The 15,424-nt window shown below is 40.0% G+C and overlaps 1 protein-coding gene across 1 annotated transcript; it reads right to left on the bottom strand.

Annotated features, from left to right (window-relative positions):
• Window positions 1–10,582: 10,582 nt before the first annotated feature.
• Window positions 10,583–13,862, bottom strand: PDE6H (phosphodiesterase 6H). The gene is made up of 3 exons (XM_054987750.1): window positions 13,645–13,862; window positions 12,147–12,187; window positions 10,583–11,235 (listed from the first exon to the last, which is right to left on the bottom strand). The coding sequence occupies exons 1-3, from the start codon at window positions 13,860–13,862 to the stop codon at window positions 11,159–11,161; spliced, it is 336 nt and encodes a 111-aa protein (XP_054843725.1). The 3' UTR covers window positions 10,583–11,158.
• Window positions 13,863–15,424: the final 1,562 nt, after the last annotated feature.

Genomic DNA, 15,424 nt, shown 5'->3' with positions numbered 1-15,424 from the left:
CACTGATTAACAATCTGATGTCCAGATAATGTGCAATGTCTATTTTATTCAAGGTAAAATCATTATCCTATTACATTAAAGGCAAACCATATTCCAGACAACTCACCTCTTATCCAGAGGACACTGCGGCAACGGGAAGCCCAGGCAAGGAAGCCCGTGCCTCCAGAGAGTGTATCGCAGCAGGAAGCGTAGGCAAGGCAACCTGCTTGGGATCATGTGCAGAGCAGGCGGACAGGATCAGGCGTGGAGCAGGTGGCAATGCTATCCCCCCTATTCACCCAGCTGGGATGAGGAGTGGAACAGATGGCAATGCCCGCCCCCCCATTCACCTGGCCAGGATGAGGCACGGAGCAGGTGGTAATGCCTGCCCCTCCTTCACCTGGCCGGGATCAAGTGTGGAGCAGGCAGCAATGTCCACCCCCCTTCACCCGGCTGGGATCAAGTGTGGAGCATGCGGCAATGCCTGCCCCCTTCACCCAGCTGGGATCAGGCGCAGGGCAAGAGGCAATGCCCGCCCCACCTTCACCCAGCCATGATCAGGCATGGAGCAGGTGGCAATGCCCCCCTTCACCTGGCTGGGATTAGGTGTAGAGCAGGCGGCAATCCCCCCCCCCCCACTTCTCCCAGCTGGGATCAGGAGCGGAGCAGGCAACAATGCCCGCCCCCCTTCACCTGGCCAGGATCAGGCGCAGGCGGCAATGTCCCCTCTTCACCCAGCCAGGATCAGGAGCAAAGCAGGCAGCAATGCCTGCCTACCTACCCTCCCCTTTCTAGAGTCTGTTGTATTTTTTGTTGCTAGTTAAATTAGAAATGGTCCAATTTATTAACTTATTAAAATATTTATATGCTGTTTTCCACACCACCCATAGCAGCTCAAGCCACCTCTCCTGGCTTTCTGTCTTGACCAGCCATACAAAGAGAAATTAGGAGTTAAAGAGAATGGCCGTTTCCGTAATAAAAGCATACAAAGAGAAATTGGCTGCTCAGCCTAATAATGCTATACTACTGAACAAATCCACTGTATGTGGAAAAGAGTGCCAGCCAAGTCGTTGCAGTGCCACTTTGTACATATTTAATTGTATACATGTGCCCATCTAACCAGTATGTAAAATAATTTTTCTCCAACACCAACAATAACAGTAAAAATGGGTCATATTCTTAAATCTCTTACATCATTTCACCTCAGAGATATCAACAGATAAATCATTTCCCCCATTCTCCCTTATACATCTTAGGTTGTATAGTTTGGTTCAGGGTTTTTTTTTGTGGTGGTGCTTGCTAGTATTGAGTACAGGCAGCTCTCTCAAGTCCTGACGGGGGTATAGGTGGAAATCAGAACAACCTTATATATGAGTATTAGTATTTAAAAAACTAACAAAGTAAAGTACTGGTTTGATTGATGGATGAAACACTGCCTATAATTGTTCAAATTTTGTCATTTTGCAAAATATGTTACACCTTCTCCTAAAGATTGCAGAAAGCTTATTTTAAGGTAAAATGGGACATTCTCTGACCCACCTTTCCCTTTAACCTGATCATAAGCCAATATGGAAAGTTCAGCTCTCAAATCTAATAAACTGGTAAACTCATATCTTTGCCAGGTATCAAAATTACCAGTTGCCTAGCTGTTTTAAACTGAGAATTAGCTATAACTGGTAACAATGGGGATGTGGTAAGCAATATTCGCACATTATTGTTTGTCCCAAAACGAACGGGTCTGACTGAAAAGATGTTCCTTCTGTTGCTTTTACCAAGTACATCCAAACATTAAGATAGTTTCATGTAGGTAGCCCTATTAGTCTACAGTGGAAAAGCAGGATTTGAGTCCAACAAGATTTTCAGGGTATAATCTTTTGAGTCAGGGCTCCCTTCTTCAATTACAGGCCCCCCTGAAGATTATCTGACTCTCGAAAGTTCATACCCTGAAAATCTTGTTGGTCTCTAAGGTACCACTGGTCTCATATCCTGCTATCGAAAGGAAAATCGTCCAAACCAAATCTGGAGCTATCAGAAACGTAAAGAGCAGCCTATTTCCTGCCTCTGGGCATCATAGAAAAGGGAGATCCCAACGGTGACAGGATGCCTTCCTCTCAAACGAGAGTCCACTATCCACTGTCACACGCGCCACAAGCGAACCTTTACCACGTCCAAGACAGAGTTCCCTCACCTTTGCCTTTTGTGAGAATGCGGCTTCCCAGACACGGGAGTGAGAGAAAAAGCCCCTAATCCTGCATGGCTAATCCCGCCCTTGGCTAACTGGCCTGCGGCGAAAGCAACCCACGGCGCAGCCAGGGCGTGGCCTGGGCAGCCTCTCCTGCCCGCGATGGCGGCTGGAGCGGGTTCCGCTGGGGGAGGACGGAGAAAAGACGTCGCCTGAGCAACCGCACATTCGGCGGTTCTTCTGTGGAACTGGAGCCGCGTCCCCTTTCTCGCCATTGGGCCTCTCCACTCGCCCGGCCCGGAGCACGAGTAGAAGCCTCGAGCGGGAAGGGAATTCAGGCTGAGGGATGGAGGGTAGGCGAGGGCGGGGACTAAATGCTTCCTACGGTTTTAAAAAGGGACCAAATTTCTTGAGACTGGTGGGTGCGTCTGTCTGTCTGTCTACGCCTACCTGAGATAGTATCCCCCCCCCCAACGTGTTTTCCTCCTTTATTTATAACAGTTATAAGAGCCAAAAATTTAACAGGCGACGTCCCCTGCCATTGCATCTTCCTGCTGTGTGACATGTTGTGCCTCTTGAATTCTATCCAGTCTCACAGTTGTTAAAGTTTCAGGCAGGTGGTTGTGTTGGTCAGCAATAGAAGAACAAGATTCAAGTCCAGGAGCACCTTAAAGACCAACTAGATTTCCAGTGTACGTGCTTTTGAGAGTCGCTCTAGACAGCTCATACCCTGGAAATCTAGTTGGTCTCCAAGATGCCACTGGACTCGAATCTTCCACTTATTAGTTTGCGTATGAAGATGTGTGTGAATCAGGGATGAGAAAAATAAAATTCTTAAATCAGTAACTTGTCTTTGTTACCTCCTGTATAGTCCAAGAGCATAATTGTATTATATACAAATGGCTGGTGTTTCTCCCTTGTTTTGAAAGGCCTTGTCTTCTGAAAAGTTTCCCAACACATTCTGCATAGCTAGCAACAAGGAAGGAATTATACAAACCAGGACACTCAGGAGGAAATAAGCACAGCCACATTCCTTCCCATGTGTGACATGTGGGGGATGGTAATACACAGTAGTCATTTTTAGGGTTCATGAGATGAAGCTTACTTTATGCACTCATAGACAGTTTTGTGAGCCTGGAAAAATTGCCTACGATTCCATTTATTAAACTGCTTTTAATTATTATGCAGCATTTATGTCAGCAATGATTATATCATACTAATAGTAAAACACTAAGCCTACTTTGATCATTGTATAAGTGTAAAATGTTGTCCCATGATTATCCAAGGATTCTGAGTCACTCCTGTAAGCTCTTGTGTAACTGTTCACTTGGTTGACACTTGTAGGCACACAAAATTTCAGGTGTCACTCTCTTATCATAGATGTATCTCAAAAGGCGTTTAGACTGCACCATTTTCAATTACTCACCCAGGTTTCCACTGATTGGTAATGTACAAAGGATAGCTGGGGGCAGGGGAGGTGCTGCATAAATCATTTATTGTAGTACTTGTACCCATAGTGATACAGTTATGGTAATGAAATAATATACTCCAGGGAACCTGGTATTGCAACATTATCTCTTTGATGCTCTTGCACATTGCTTATAATGGATATACAATCTGTTATTCACTAGCATTAGCGTAGATGTTGTATTGATTGATGAATATTCATCTTGGCCACCCAACTCTCATTAAGTGTTTCAGAATCAGGTGTTTGTAGATACTGAATATGAACTAGTTTTAAAGTCTATTATTTTGTCATTTAAAAAATTATTTACTATTTATAGCTTCCATATGTGGACATATGTTGGCACTGCATGTGTGGATATGAGAGGGGTTTTGGCAACAGTGATTTTGGGTTTATGGATACTACCTATGAGGACTGTATCTGCTTCTCTTTTTTTGACTCATTGCTTAATGAAACTATTGAGGAGAAATCCTATATGTTTAAATTGTTGTCCTTAGACCAGTACAGCTACAATATAACATCCTGCAGTTCTGTGCAGCACAAAGAAGTACTGTATCCAGGAACAGCATAAAGTGAAACAAGCTCAGGAGTCAACCAATAAAGAGAATGGGGACCCTTGCTTTATAGTTAACTCCAGTATAACCTAATGAAGCCATATGGTGGTGGTAGATAAAAAAAGAAATTGCTGAAATAATTGTATCAGGCACATTATGCTGGAGTTGGAGGGACTTAACTCTCTCCCCTTGCACCCTTTCTTCAAAAAAATTCATACATACCTTTCTGATGTAACCAAGGCTATCAACTGCTAGGGAGGGAATGATTTCTAAAAATGTCACAGGAGAAAAGGTTAACCCTTTAAATAACATAAGTGATGTCCAGAGATCCAAGTGTGCCTCTCCAATGTCTCATCTACTTGTACCATGAGTGAATGGTGTTAATACAACAGGAAAACAGTAATGTGAAAGCACCTTTTGATTGGTCTGTTAAATAACTAAAATGAGAAAGACTGTATTAGTGCTAGACTTGCTCCCTTTCATATAACAAACTCTTTATTGAAGTGTATCAATTCCCAATATTTTACTAAGGAACTTTAATCGTAGTGTACTTTTTACAAAAAACTACATATTTATAAACATTGCCGCACTTTGAGATAAATCTTTTACACTAATTCTGTAAATTAAAACTATGTTGGATTTAGTCTACTGTGTCTAGAATTATGGTTTCTGTAGTCAAAATAAATAAATGATTAGTTGCTTTTTATTTTATATATGCTTGGAATAAAATCTCTCACTAAATGTTCTTGTTCATAATGATGTAGTAGAAAACTAGGCTTAATTTGTAAATATTGGGTAGCCAACTGTTGAAGGTTCTTGAGCCTTGCCAAAAAAAGTGGCATGCAGAGTTTTGCCAGGGTACAATCTAGAAATTTTTCCTTGAAATTTTATCTTTGATCCTCCTGTGTGTTTAATGCCATAACTGACTCCAAAGGGGTATAAAACATTTATTTTAAAAATTCACATCTGTAGCCCTTTGTATTCCATGCTTTTTTCTACAATAAACTATTATTCTGCAGTGTGTCAGCCTCTTCCTTTTGTGAGTCTGCCTTTTAATTTAAAGACTTTATTGAAATGCATCAGGATCACTTGGACCACAATTACAGTCTCTTGGAGAAAGTGGAGTAGTGCATGTCAAAGACATTGATCTGTCTAAATGACTCCAACATGGTAAAAACTCACATTTAAAAGCAGGAAAAATCTATATTGAATTGATGCAGAAGATTTGATGAGGAAGTCTTAACTGTTCTGTATTTTTATTCATATCTCCAGGAGATTTTGAGTTATAGAAAAAAAGAACAAAGGGGACCTTATAGCTCCCAGATACCAACTCTGTAAGGTTGTCAGTTCCAGATTATGAAATTTGTAAATAAAAGCTTTTGATAAGGCTCCCCATGACATTCTAATGGGTAAACTGGAAGACTGTGGACTGGACTATAGGACAGTTCAGTGGGTAGGGAACTGGTTAGAGGACCTCACTCAAAGAGTGGTGGTCAATGGCGTTTCATCAGATTGGAGGGAAGTGTTCAGTGGGGTGCCACAGGGCTTGGTTTTGGGCCCAGTACTTTTCAATATTTTTATCAATGATCTGGATGAAGGGGTAAATGGGCTACTCATTAAATTTGCTGATGATACCAAATTGGGAGGAGTGGCAAACACCCAAGAAGATAGAGTTAAAATTCAACAAGGCCTGAATACTTTGGAGAAGTGGGCGGTCATGAACAGGATGCAATTCAACATAGATAAAGTGCACAGTATTACATCTGGGCCACAAAAATGTGAAGCACAAATACAGGATGGGGGATACACCTCTGGTTAGTAGCATATGTGAAAGAGATCTTGGGGTAAGAGTGGACTGTAAACTAAATACGAGCAGTGTGATGAGGTGGCAAAAAAGGCAATCTCAGTTTTGGGTTGTATCAAAAGGGCCATTGCATCAATATCACAGGAGGTCATAATTCCTCTCTATACTGCCTTGGTCAAGCCACACCTGGAGTACTGTGTGCAGTTCTGGAGGCCTCACTACAAAAAGGATGTGGACAAAATCGAGAGGGTGCAGAAGAGAGTGACAAGGATGATCGGGTCTGGAGACTGAGCCCGACGAGGAAAGGCTGAGGGCCTTGGGAATGTTTAGTTTGGAGAAGAGGAGATTGAGGGGGGACATGATTGCTCTCTTTAAATATTTGAAAGGCTGTCATTTGGAGGAGGGCAAGGAGCTGTTCCAGTTGGTAGCAGAGGGTAGGACCCGAAGCAACGGGCTTAAGTTACATGCAGAAAGGTACCAGCTGGATATTAGGGAAAAAAATTTCACGGTCAAAGTAGTTCAAAGGTGGAATCAGCTGCCTAGGGAGTTGGTGAGCTCCCCTTCACTGGCAGTTTTCAAGAAGAGGCTGGATGAATATTTGTCAGAGATGCTTTAGGCTCATCCTGCATTGGGCAGGGGGTTGGATTTGAAGATCTGTATGGCCCCTTCCAGCTCTGTGATTCTGTGAATTCCTGGAGTTTTTCAGGGTGGAGCCTGGGGAAGACACAGTTTAGGAGGAGAGGGACCTCAGCTTGGTACAATGCCATAGATTCCACCCTCCAAAGGAGCAATTTTTCTCCTGGGGAACTGATCTCTGTAATTTGGAAATCAGTTACAATTCTGAGAGAACTCCAGCCATCACATGGAGGTTGGCAACCCTAGTATAGTTATAGCTTTTGTACTACTACTACTACTATTTTATTTATATACCACCCTTCAGTACAACTTAACACCCACTCAGAGAAGTTTACAAAATATTATCCTCATAACAATCACCCTGTGAGGTGGGTGGGGCTGAGAGAGCTCCAGAGAGCTGTGACTGACTGAAGGTCATCTAGCTGGCTTCAAGTGGAGGAGTGGGGAATCACACCCAGCTCTCCAGATTAGAGTTCCATTACCCTTAACCACTACACCAAACTGGCTCTCCATGTATTAAAGGTTAGCCATGATATAGTTCATATACTATAAACTATATAATTTAATTTCACATTTTAACATTAAATGTGTGACATTGTCAAGTACATATGACTGGATTTTTGTAATTGTGACTAAATGTGGGTCTCTGACACCAGTTTCTGATCAGAATAGTTTATATAAATGCCAGAAGATTATCGTCATAGCTAAATCAAGAGATGAAGTAGCTACAATTTCTTTTGTTCATTTGGCCCTCTCCCTGTTTAATCCCCATTATATAGGATGGAGAAAGGTCAGATGTTAGGTGTGAGAGAAATTTTGAAACTACAACACATAATAGGTCTAAACTCAACTTCCTAAAACCAGCCCAAACGAAAGTTTAGCATTGGGTATCAGGTACTTAGTGGGAAAATGTTGGCTTTAAGAAGAAGAAGAAAAAAATGTTAAGCAATATCCAGAATGTTAAACATTTTTATTTTCTTTTTATATTTTATAGTAAAAGAATGAAGACATACATGTAGTGGAAGGTATTATGACAATTTGACATGTTTTTGAAATAGTTCTTGATTTGTTGCATGATATTAATTTCACTTAGAGCTGTAGAGGCATGGATCTTACTGTAGTATAACACAGATCATATGACAATGATCATTAAAAATACTTTTAACTGTAAAAATATTCTACAAAGACGGACCTACCAATCTCCTCTCCACTGGTCATTGAAATAATGCTTCAACGAGGAAGAATTAGTTGGAGGTGAGGCCCTATGAAAGACAGACTTTTGACGATATTGCAGGAGATGTGCCAAATTCAATCTGATATTCAGGTAAGTATTTCAGTTTTTCTATGAGGCATTATCTCATCCAGAAAATTAGGGGCCATACAACATGCTACAAAGTAACATGAAGATCCCGAGCACATGCTTGCATTATAGCACTAAGGAAGAATTGGGAGAGACATTTACCGGGGAGTATCATTGATGAGAGGTTGCTTAATTGCTCCACATACTAATTCTTCCCTGCTGTGTTTACACACACACACCCTCCCAAAACCCTCTTCAAGATGAGAAATAAGCCCAACAGGACAAATGCCTTTTCTGACGTTGTGTTTGTGGGTTGAGAAACACACAGTTCCATCCTTAAGGACCTTTGCCAAAGATAATTTCATTTTGAGCTAGCTTTAGCATGGCAATGTTGTATTTGTTACCACTTATATTTTCTCACTGGTAAAATGTAGTTCTTTTACAAGAGAGTTTTTCAGTTGCTGTGTCTAATATGGTTATAAAAGTTCTATGGAATCCTATTGGACAGTTCTTGTCTCATCCAAGTTTTTATTCATTTTTAGTAGTATAGAATGTCTTTCTCTGCTGTTTGACTTCAGCACAAAAATGTGTGTGTGCTTCCTGAACCTTAGGTGGTTTCTTAGAAGTAAATACCATTGTATTGAGGAACTTATTTTGAGGTAAATGTGCATAGGATTGCAGCCTTAGCCTTAAAAAGGCAAACACAGAAATCTAGCAAGATTGCCTGATTCCACAACAGCCATTTCATAAATCTGTTGCTTTTAAGAATGTATCTCAGTTACTTCACTGAAGGCTATGCATCTGTCTCTCTTTGGTGCAGGGGTGTACCCCACTCCAATTATTTTTAAAAGCAATCAGCAGCAGTTCCCCGTACAGCAAGGCTAGCTACCCAATGTCTATTAAATAGGGACAGAATATTCTATTTCTAGCCCTGGGTCAAGTAAGTACAGTCCTCACTATAAAATCTGGATACGTATTTTCTATAAAGGGAAAAAGATAGATTAATTGTTACTGTGAAATCATATTTTTTGCGGTGCTATTAAGCACTATGTGCAGGGGAAGCTATTAAGCAGCATTCAGCTCTGCTGTGAATGATTGAGAACAAGGATCAAGAGGCAGTTTTCTGCAGAATAATATCACCAAAGCTGTGATCTTATGAACACATATGTGGAAGAAAAGGAAAACTATTTCATAAATGGGATTTACTTCCAAGTAACGTGCTTGAGGATGTAGTACAAATAAAAAAATAGAATCAAAATCAGAGAAATATATGGCATATAAAACCAAGAGTTTCAGAGAGAGCATAAACAAAATGGGTGCATTTCCAAAAGATGGGGAACAAACAAGAAAAATGCAATTGAAGATAGAGAAACATAAGTCACTCCTAAAAATTAAATTACATTACAGTCAAAATCTGAGATACAGAATCAGAGAGGCAGTTGTAAATAGTCAAATGAAGTAAATGAGGAGCAAAATTGCATGAAAACTGTTGCTGCATACTTTATTAGGATTAATGACTGTGAAACAATTTTTCCTCTTTCCAATACTGAAGAACTATGTAATATTTTTCCTATTTGTCTACTTAGCATCTTGCTTACAGAAATCTAGAAGCAGAGCTGTTATCAAGGAGTCTTCTCTTAAACTGAAGAGGTGAGACTTTTATGTTTTATCTTTGGATCCTGGCTTAGATATCATGCTATGAGTGCTGATGAGCATGCTGTATTTAGGCAACATTATTGTATGCAAGGTTATGCTTTCAAGTAAAAATGCAGGCTCACGTACATCACTACATTTAACTAAGTATAGCAGCATAAGGGGAAAATAACTTTTCCAGTAACAAGGTATGATGGTTTCATCTCAGAGGAATCATGTTTATAAAATAACATCCTCCGTTCTGAATGTCATATTATAGATCCTCCACATGATCCTTCTCAATATTCTTCCTGGATTAAGAGGTCAGGATTCATTCCAGACTTTTACAGATCCATTCCAAGTGGGCTGAACTAACAGGCCCCCCAAAATCAGATTGTCAAATACCAATTGTGTGGTGGGATTGGGGTGGAGGGGTAGGAGAAAGCAACAAAATAAATCAGCCTACAAACTATATTCTTAGTTGAATGCAATCTACTGGATTTTCCCATGTGCTGCAATAATCAGCGCTTTCCTCATGGTAAGTTCCTTGGGTATGCATGAGTGACGGGGAAAAGTCCTGATCTGCACTTTTGTAGCTTATTATATGAGCATCATGGAATTGGCTTCTGCTGTGTAGGAGTGGTTAAAATAGACACTACAGCTGTTTTCCAATATGATGATGTCATTTGTATTATATATGATTTGTTGTGAAAATGATAAATAGACCTTAATGGATTGATTTTGCAGGAAAATTCGTTATATTCTACAGTCACTGAAAATAGAGAGAAATTGTGTTCTTGAATAATATTTCAGAGTAGGCTACTGCTGATTCACTGACTAAAATGCTTCCACATTTTATTAACCAACATCTGCCAAGTAAATCCAGTGATTTGATCAAGTGTAAACCTTGAGCTAGATAGAGCTTAGTTATAAACTGGAAGTTTACTTAAGAGAACATTTTCAATTATTGATTCAGATGAAACAATAAGAGTGTTCTTTGTTCATATATGAAATGTCCTCTTAACTCCTCCCACCTCCATAAATTAGTTCCTTGCAAGTAGTTTCTTCTCTCCTGAATGAAGCTTTAATAAAAAGATGTAAGAGATCAATTAAAATGTAATGCTTTCATATATGAGTTGTATTTGAGCAACAGGGCATAATAGCTACACTGATGAACCTGTAGCTAAGAATATGACTGTTCAGTGTTCTCAGACTTTTGCTTTCTATTACTTCCCTTTGAACTTAGCTGGCTTCTGAGTCTTCCTGGCACAATAGGTAATTAGAGCTGTACCTATGGAGGTTTTATGAATAAAGGAATACTGTACCACAATAGGAGACTGCATACATGGAGAATTTTAAGGAGGAAAAAAACCCAGAGTATTTTACAGGGAAATGTTTGAAAGCTTTCAAGATGTTGAACCAGGTTGGAACTTAGATCTTTAGCATCCTTACCTAATTTGTTGCAAAGTTAACCTGAGGAAAAATTGGCTCATACCCATAAAGCCATCTGTTCTGTACAATGTCAAAATTTGAACGGAGAGGTAAAAATGTGGCCCAGGTGATAAACGCTGTTCTGAGCTCCAGGAGAAACAAGAACTCTAGTGGATTAGATGATTCCAAACTGTGCCAACTCATGAAGCTCCAGATGGCTGAAAGCTTCCCAGGGGCAGATCACTGTAATATCTACAAGAGAGAAGGGGGGGGGATGTATTACCATTACCAACACATATCCAGGCGGACAAGTTTGTTTAATAAGTAATTTTATTTGAAGGAGGTTCCTCCATGCAGAAAGAAATAGGCAATAACTGTTCTCCTAGAAGAACAGTACACCCACATGAAAGAGGGTACATGTAATGTGCAGAGGAAAAACCTCTCAGTGTAAAATGTAAAACTTCAGAAGTAGATAGCACCATTTATAGCTTGTGCTGATTCCATTTTATGATATGAGTTCTCAGACCAGAAGAGGGAATAGCATAATTCAAAACTGCAAAGACACTTTTGAACTCTCTTAAATCCCTGTCTGTGGACATCCTATAATGATCAAACTAGGCTTCATATGGTATCTGTTACCTGCTACAGTCAACTTGACAAACTTACTGGACTTTGAACTGAGATTTTGCTTCCACTAGATCTGTTGAAGTTAATCTGTTTTGGACTGACCTTTTTGCATGAAATAACCACAAGGTACAGACCACAGTAATCATATATATTTTTCTTATGAACTATATACGCAAACAAGTCCTATAATGTAGGACATTTTCTGCACACAACAAATTATTTTATGAAATGAATTGGCCATAAGATGTTGCAATGGCAAAGAGCACAGGTGGAATGGTTTACACAAATCCTTGTGAATGGAGCTATTCGCTAAGGAACACGTTTGTGTTCAGAGGAACATGCCTTGGATTACCAGAGCATGTGACAAGCTATTGATGGGAACAAAATGCTAGACTAGCAGGATAGTTCAGAAATGGATTACGGGGGTGGGGGGAATGGAATCTTTTTTTTACTGGATCACCAATTTGCTGCACAACAAATCAACAGTTTTATTCTCTTTAAAGGAATGCCTAAAAGCAATATCCTATAAGGTTTACCTGTTCCAAGTCCCTCCATTCCTGGGATATCATCTCCAAAGCTGTGGGAAAAGCAAGAGAGGAGAGATGAGGTGCAATTAAGAAAGAAAAGGTTACTTAAATATAAGTATTTTTTTCTAATTTAAGATGAGTGCATCCAAGAGAATACCTCTCCCAAGCACTTATCTAAAACTAAATATTTCTTGATGGTACAACTGTCTTCCCCTTAGCAAGTTTCTGTACTTGGCTTGGTCCTGTTTTATTTTGAAACAGGTACAGTTGAGAAGACTGGTCAGAGAAGAAGAGTCCTTTCTTCAGGAGAAACAAAAGCGGGAAGGAGTTTTCCCAACTAAACTAATTCAACAGCATTCGAGTGTTTTTTCACAGGTGTTTTGCAGCTTCCTGTTGAGGTGTTTTCAGTGAATAATGAAGTACAGCTGGCAGTAATCAGCCCTGAAATGCTATTTTAGTGGTGTTCTTGGATGTGAGGACAGAAACTTAAAACAAAAAAATGTAATGATGCCCTAAGTAATATGGCTAATGACATGGTTGGATCATTGCTCCATAATACTGCCACAGAGTGTCTGGTCATCAGGAAGTCATCAAATTTGAATCAACTTGAGGAAAGTCACCCAATATTATAATGCCATCTCATGTGAAACCTAAGAATAAGTAACTTATTATATCATTAGTTGCCAGGGAATAAATGGGAAGTGGGTATACAGACCCTTAAAATGGATAAGGTATACTGGATTCCAAAAGTCCATAACAAGAGAAAACCTAAAGTCATCTGACCCTTAACATCCATGTCATCCTAGCTCTACTCATTGTTCTCATTGAGCTAAACTACAAAAAATGAATTACGCAAGGATGCTTACATGAGGGGAGTCGCTATGTTAGCCGGGAAGCTGAGTTTTAAAAGAGATTGGAAGGCTCTGTCAATTTCCTCTCTACACAGATCCAGCAAAAATGCCCCTCAGAGAGTTTATTTCCACTTTGCCTCCTAGAAGGGGAGGTGAAACTGATAGCGCCTTCCGGAGGCAAAGAGGAAATTAGCAAACAGTCCTAGGAGCAATCTTTGCTGGTTCTGTAGAGAGAGGAAATTGACAAAGCCTTCCGATTTCTTTTAAAACTCAGCTTCCCTTGCAACTCCCTTCATGTGAGCATCCTCATGTAATTTGTTTCTTGTAGCTTAGCTCATTTTCTCACTGACATCACTTGGTGACCCATCAATAAATTCCTGTAACCCATAAACAAGAACATATTTCTTATATAGGGCCTTTCCTTATTCTTCACCTGCCTTATATTTTCTAGCAAAGAAGGTTCTTACAAAGGCACTGGCTGTGTTTAACATATTTTTATATAGGTTGTGTGAAGAAATACACCATCCCTTGGAGCTAGTTTTGAGCATGTGTGGCTTGAAACACAACTTGCCCTCTGTTCATAGTCTGGTATCGCAGAGTTTTGTAATGTATTAGTGAACTAATTGATCATTTAACTTCTGAAGGATGCTCCTTACCCTTTTACTCCTTTCTTAGGGGGCTTGCTCTTGAACTGTCGTGTTTGCCTTTGCTTGAACTTTGGGGGCCCCCTGCGTGGTGTTGTAGGTCCAGTTTGCATGGTTGGTGCAACTGGAGCACTGAGGGTGTTATCTGTGTTATCCTCAGGGGCATCGAGGGTGTTATCTGCGTTATCTGCATTATCCGCGTTATCCTCAGGGGCACCGTCCTCTGACATTCTTCAGCTACTCGGAGGCACTGCTTTTTCAGACCAGTCTTGCTCTAGAAGACAAATACATGCAGTTAAGTACATCTGGAAAAAGATTATACTTAGGTTATAATTTTTTTATGCCATTTGCCAGGAAATTTGGAAATGAAAGCTGCTTTTCTTCTTGTGGAGCTGATTCTTTGTGTTATTGCCATTGTGAATGAAGAGGCATTTGCAGCAGCAATGGAGCACCCACATGCTTCCTTTCCTTGCACTCTCATTGCCTCGGTTCCCTCTGGTCACCATCCCCACTACCACCAACCAAGAGATGTATAAAAAATTGCAAATTGTGCTGCTATGATGTACGAATCATGTTATAATGATATTGTGGGTTTAAATCCTGTTTCCCCCCAGCATTGTGTGCATTTGTGAACCTCTGGGGTTTCCCAGCATTTCTCCAATCTTTCTCAAATCTGTTGTACTCTGAAGTTTTGAGAAAGATTGCTGTAAAACTTGGCTGGCTACTGTGTGGGTGGGGAAATTTGGATTATCTAGCCCACTCGGCAGCCATTTTTCCTGACCCTGTCCCCACGATGGCCATTCCTTGAGCCCCCCTACTAGAGGGCTTTTTATTTTTCTAATTGACACTCAAACATCATTATATTGATATACCATTGTAACAATAGATGTAGCAGGTTCTTTGAATTCTCAGCTTTTCTTTATTTTAAAAGTAAGTCTCTAGCCTCTTCCCTTATGGAAATATAAGGAAAAAGGCATATTGTTGCAAGGGAAGGGGCTGGATACTTAATTGTTTTAAAAATGTAAACTGGAAATTTGAACCTGCTATATTTATAATTTGTAATTTATAGATTTATAAATTTTCTGTAATGTATAGATACAATGGTATATTGCTGTAATGACAGTGCAGTGTTGATTTTTTTTAAAGCCCTGGTGACTCAGGGGGAGGGGAGGTGGCCACTTCTGTGGGATTGCGGAAAGTGTGGGGCTGCCATGTGGCAGCCATGTTGCTGCTGCACTTTATCTGCAGCTGCACCAGCAATGGAGTAAAGCAGAGTTATTGTGGAAGGAATGGGCCGTTAACAGTCTGTGCATTAATGGAGGATGACAACATGTGGAAACATTAAAAAAAAAACCCACACCAATTGCATGTCTGAAACATGGGAAATTCTTGGTGTGAAAGTCTGAGAAGTCTTTATATCATAGCATCACATTGTATCCTTAGAATAATCTTTTAATTTAAACTTTCTTCCCCTCCCTCCATGCAATGGTTAGATTTTTTTTATGCCTGTAATTCATTAAAAACACATAAACAGGACTATTTGTCTATTTTCACCTAATTGTTATAAATTGCTGTGTCTTTGTTCTATTGTTTTACTGTATGAATCGTTATGGCTTATGACTAAGACAATAAACATGGGGGAGAGAGAGACTATTTGTCTTCTAAAATAATTCTGAAATGGTGGCTAATTCTTTCATTCCAACATTTGGAAAGGTAGAGAATAGTTCTTGAAATGCAGGATAGAATAGTTGTGTTTAATAATTGTATCATTCTATATCCGTGTCACTGTAAC

The sequence above is a fragment of the Eublepharis macularius genome, chromosome 9 (assembly GCF_028583425.1).
Source record: "Eublepharis macularius isolate TG4126 chromosome 9, MPM_Emac_v1.0, whole genome shotgun sequence".
Lineage (NCBI taxonomy): Eukaryota > Metazoa > Chordata > Lepidosauria > Squamata > Eublepharidae > Eublepharis > Eublepharis macularius.
The sequence above is the reverse complement of the archived record's forward strand: the minus strand, read 5'-3'. Positions and strand labels throughout refer to the sequence as shown.

Bases quoted from the DNA above. Each gene is read 5' to 3' on its own strand.
- PDE6H (XM_054987750.1), bottom strand. From the start codon at position 13,862: ATGTCAGAGGACGGTGCCCCTGAGGATAACGCGGATAATGCAGATAAC. The intron at 12,188-13,644 runs GTAAGGAGCATC...CTTTTCCCACAG, and splicing joins CCTAAGAAAGGAGTAAAAGG to CTTTGGAGATGATATCCCAG. The intron at 11,236-12,146 runs GTAAACCTTATA...TCTCTCTTGTAG, and splicing joins AATGGAGGGACTTGGAACAG to ATATTACAGTGATCTGCCCC.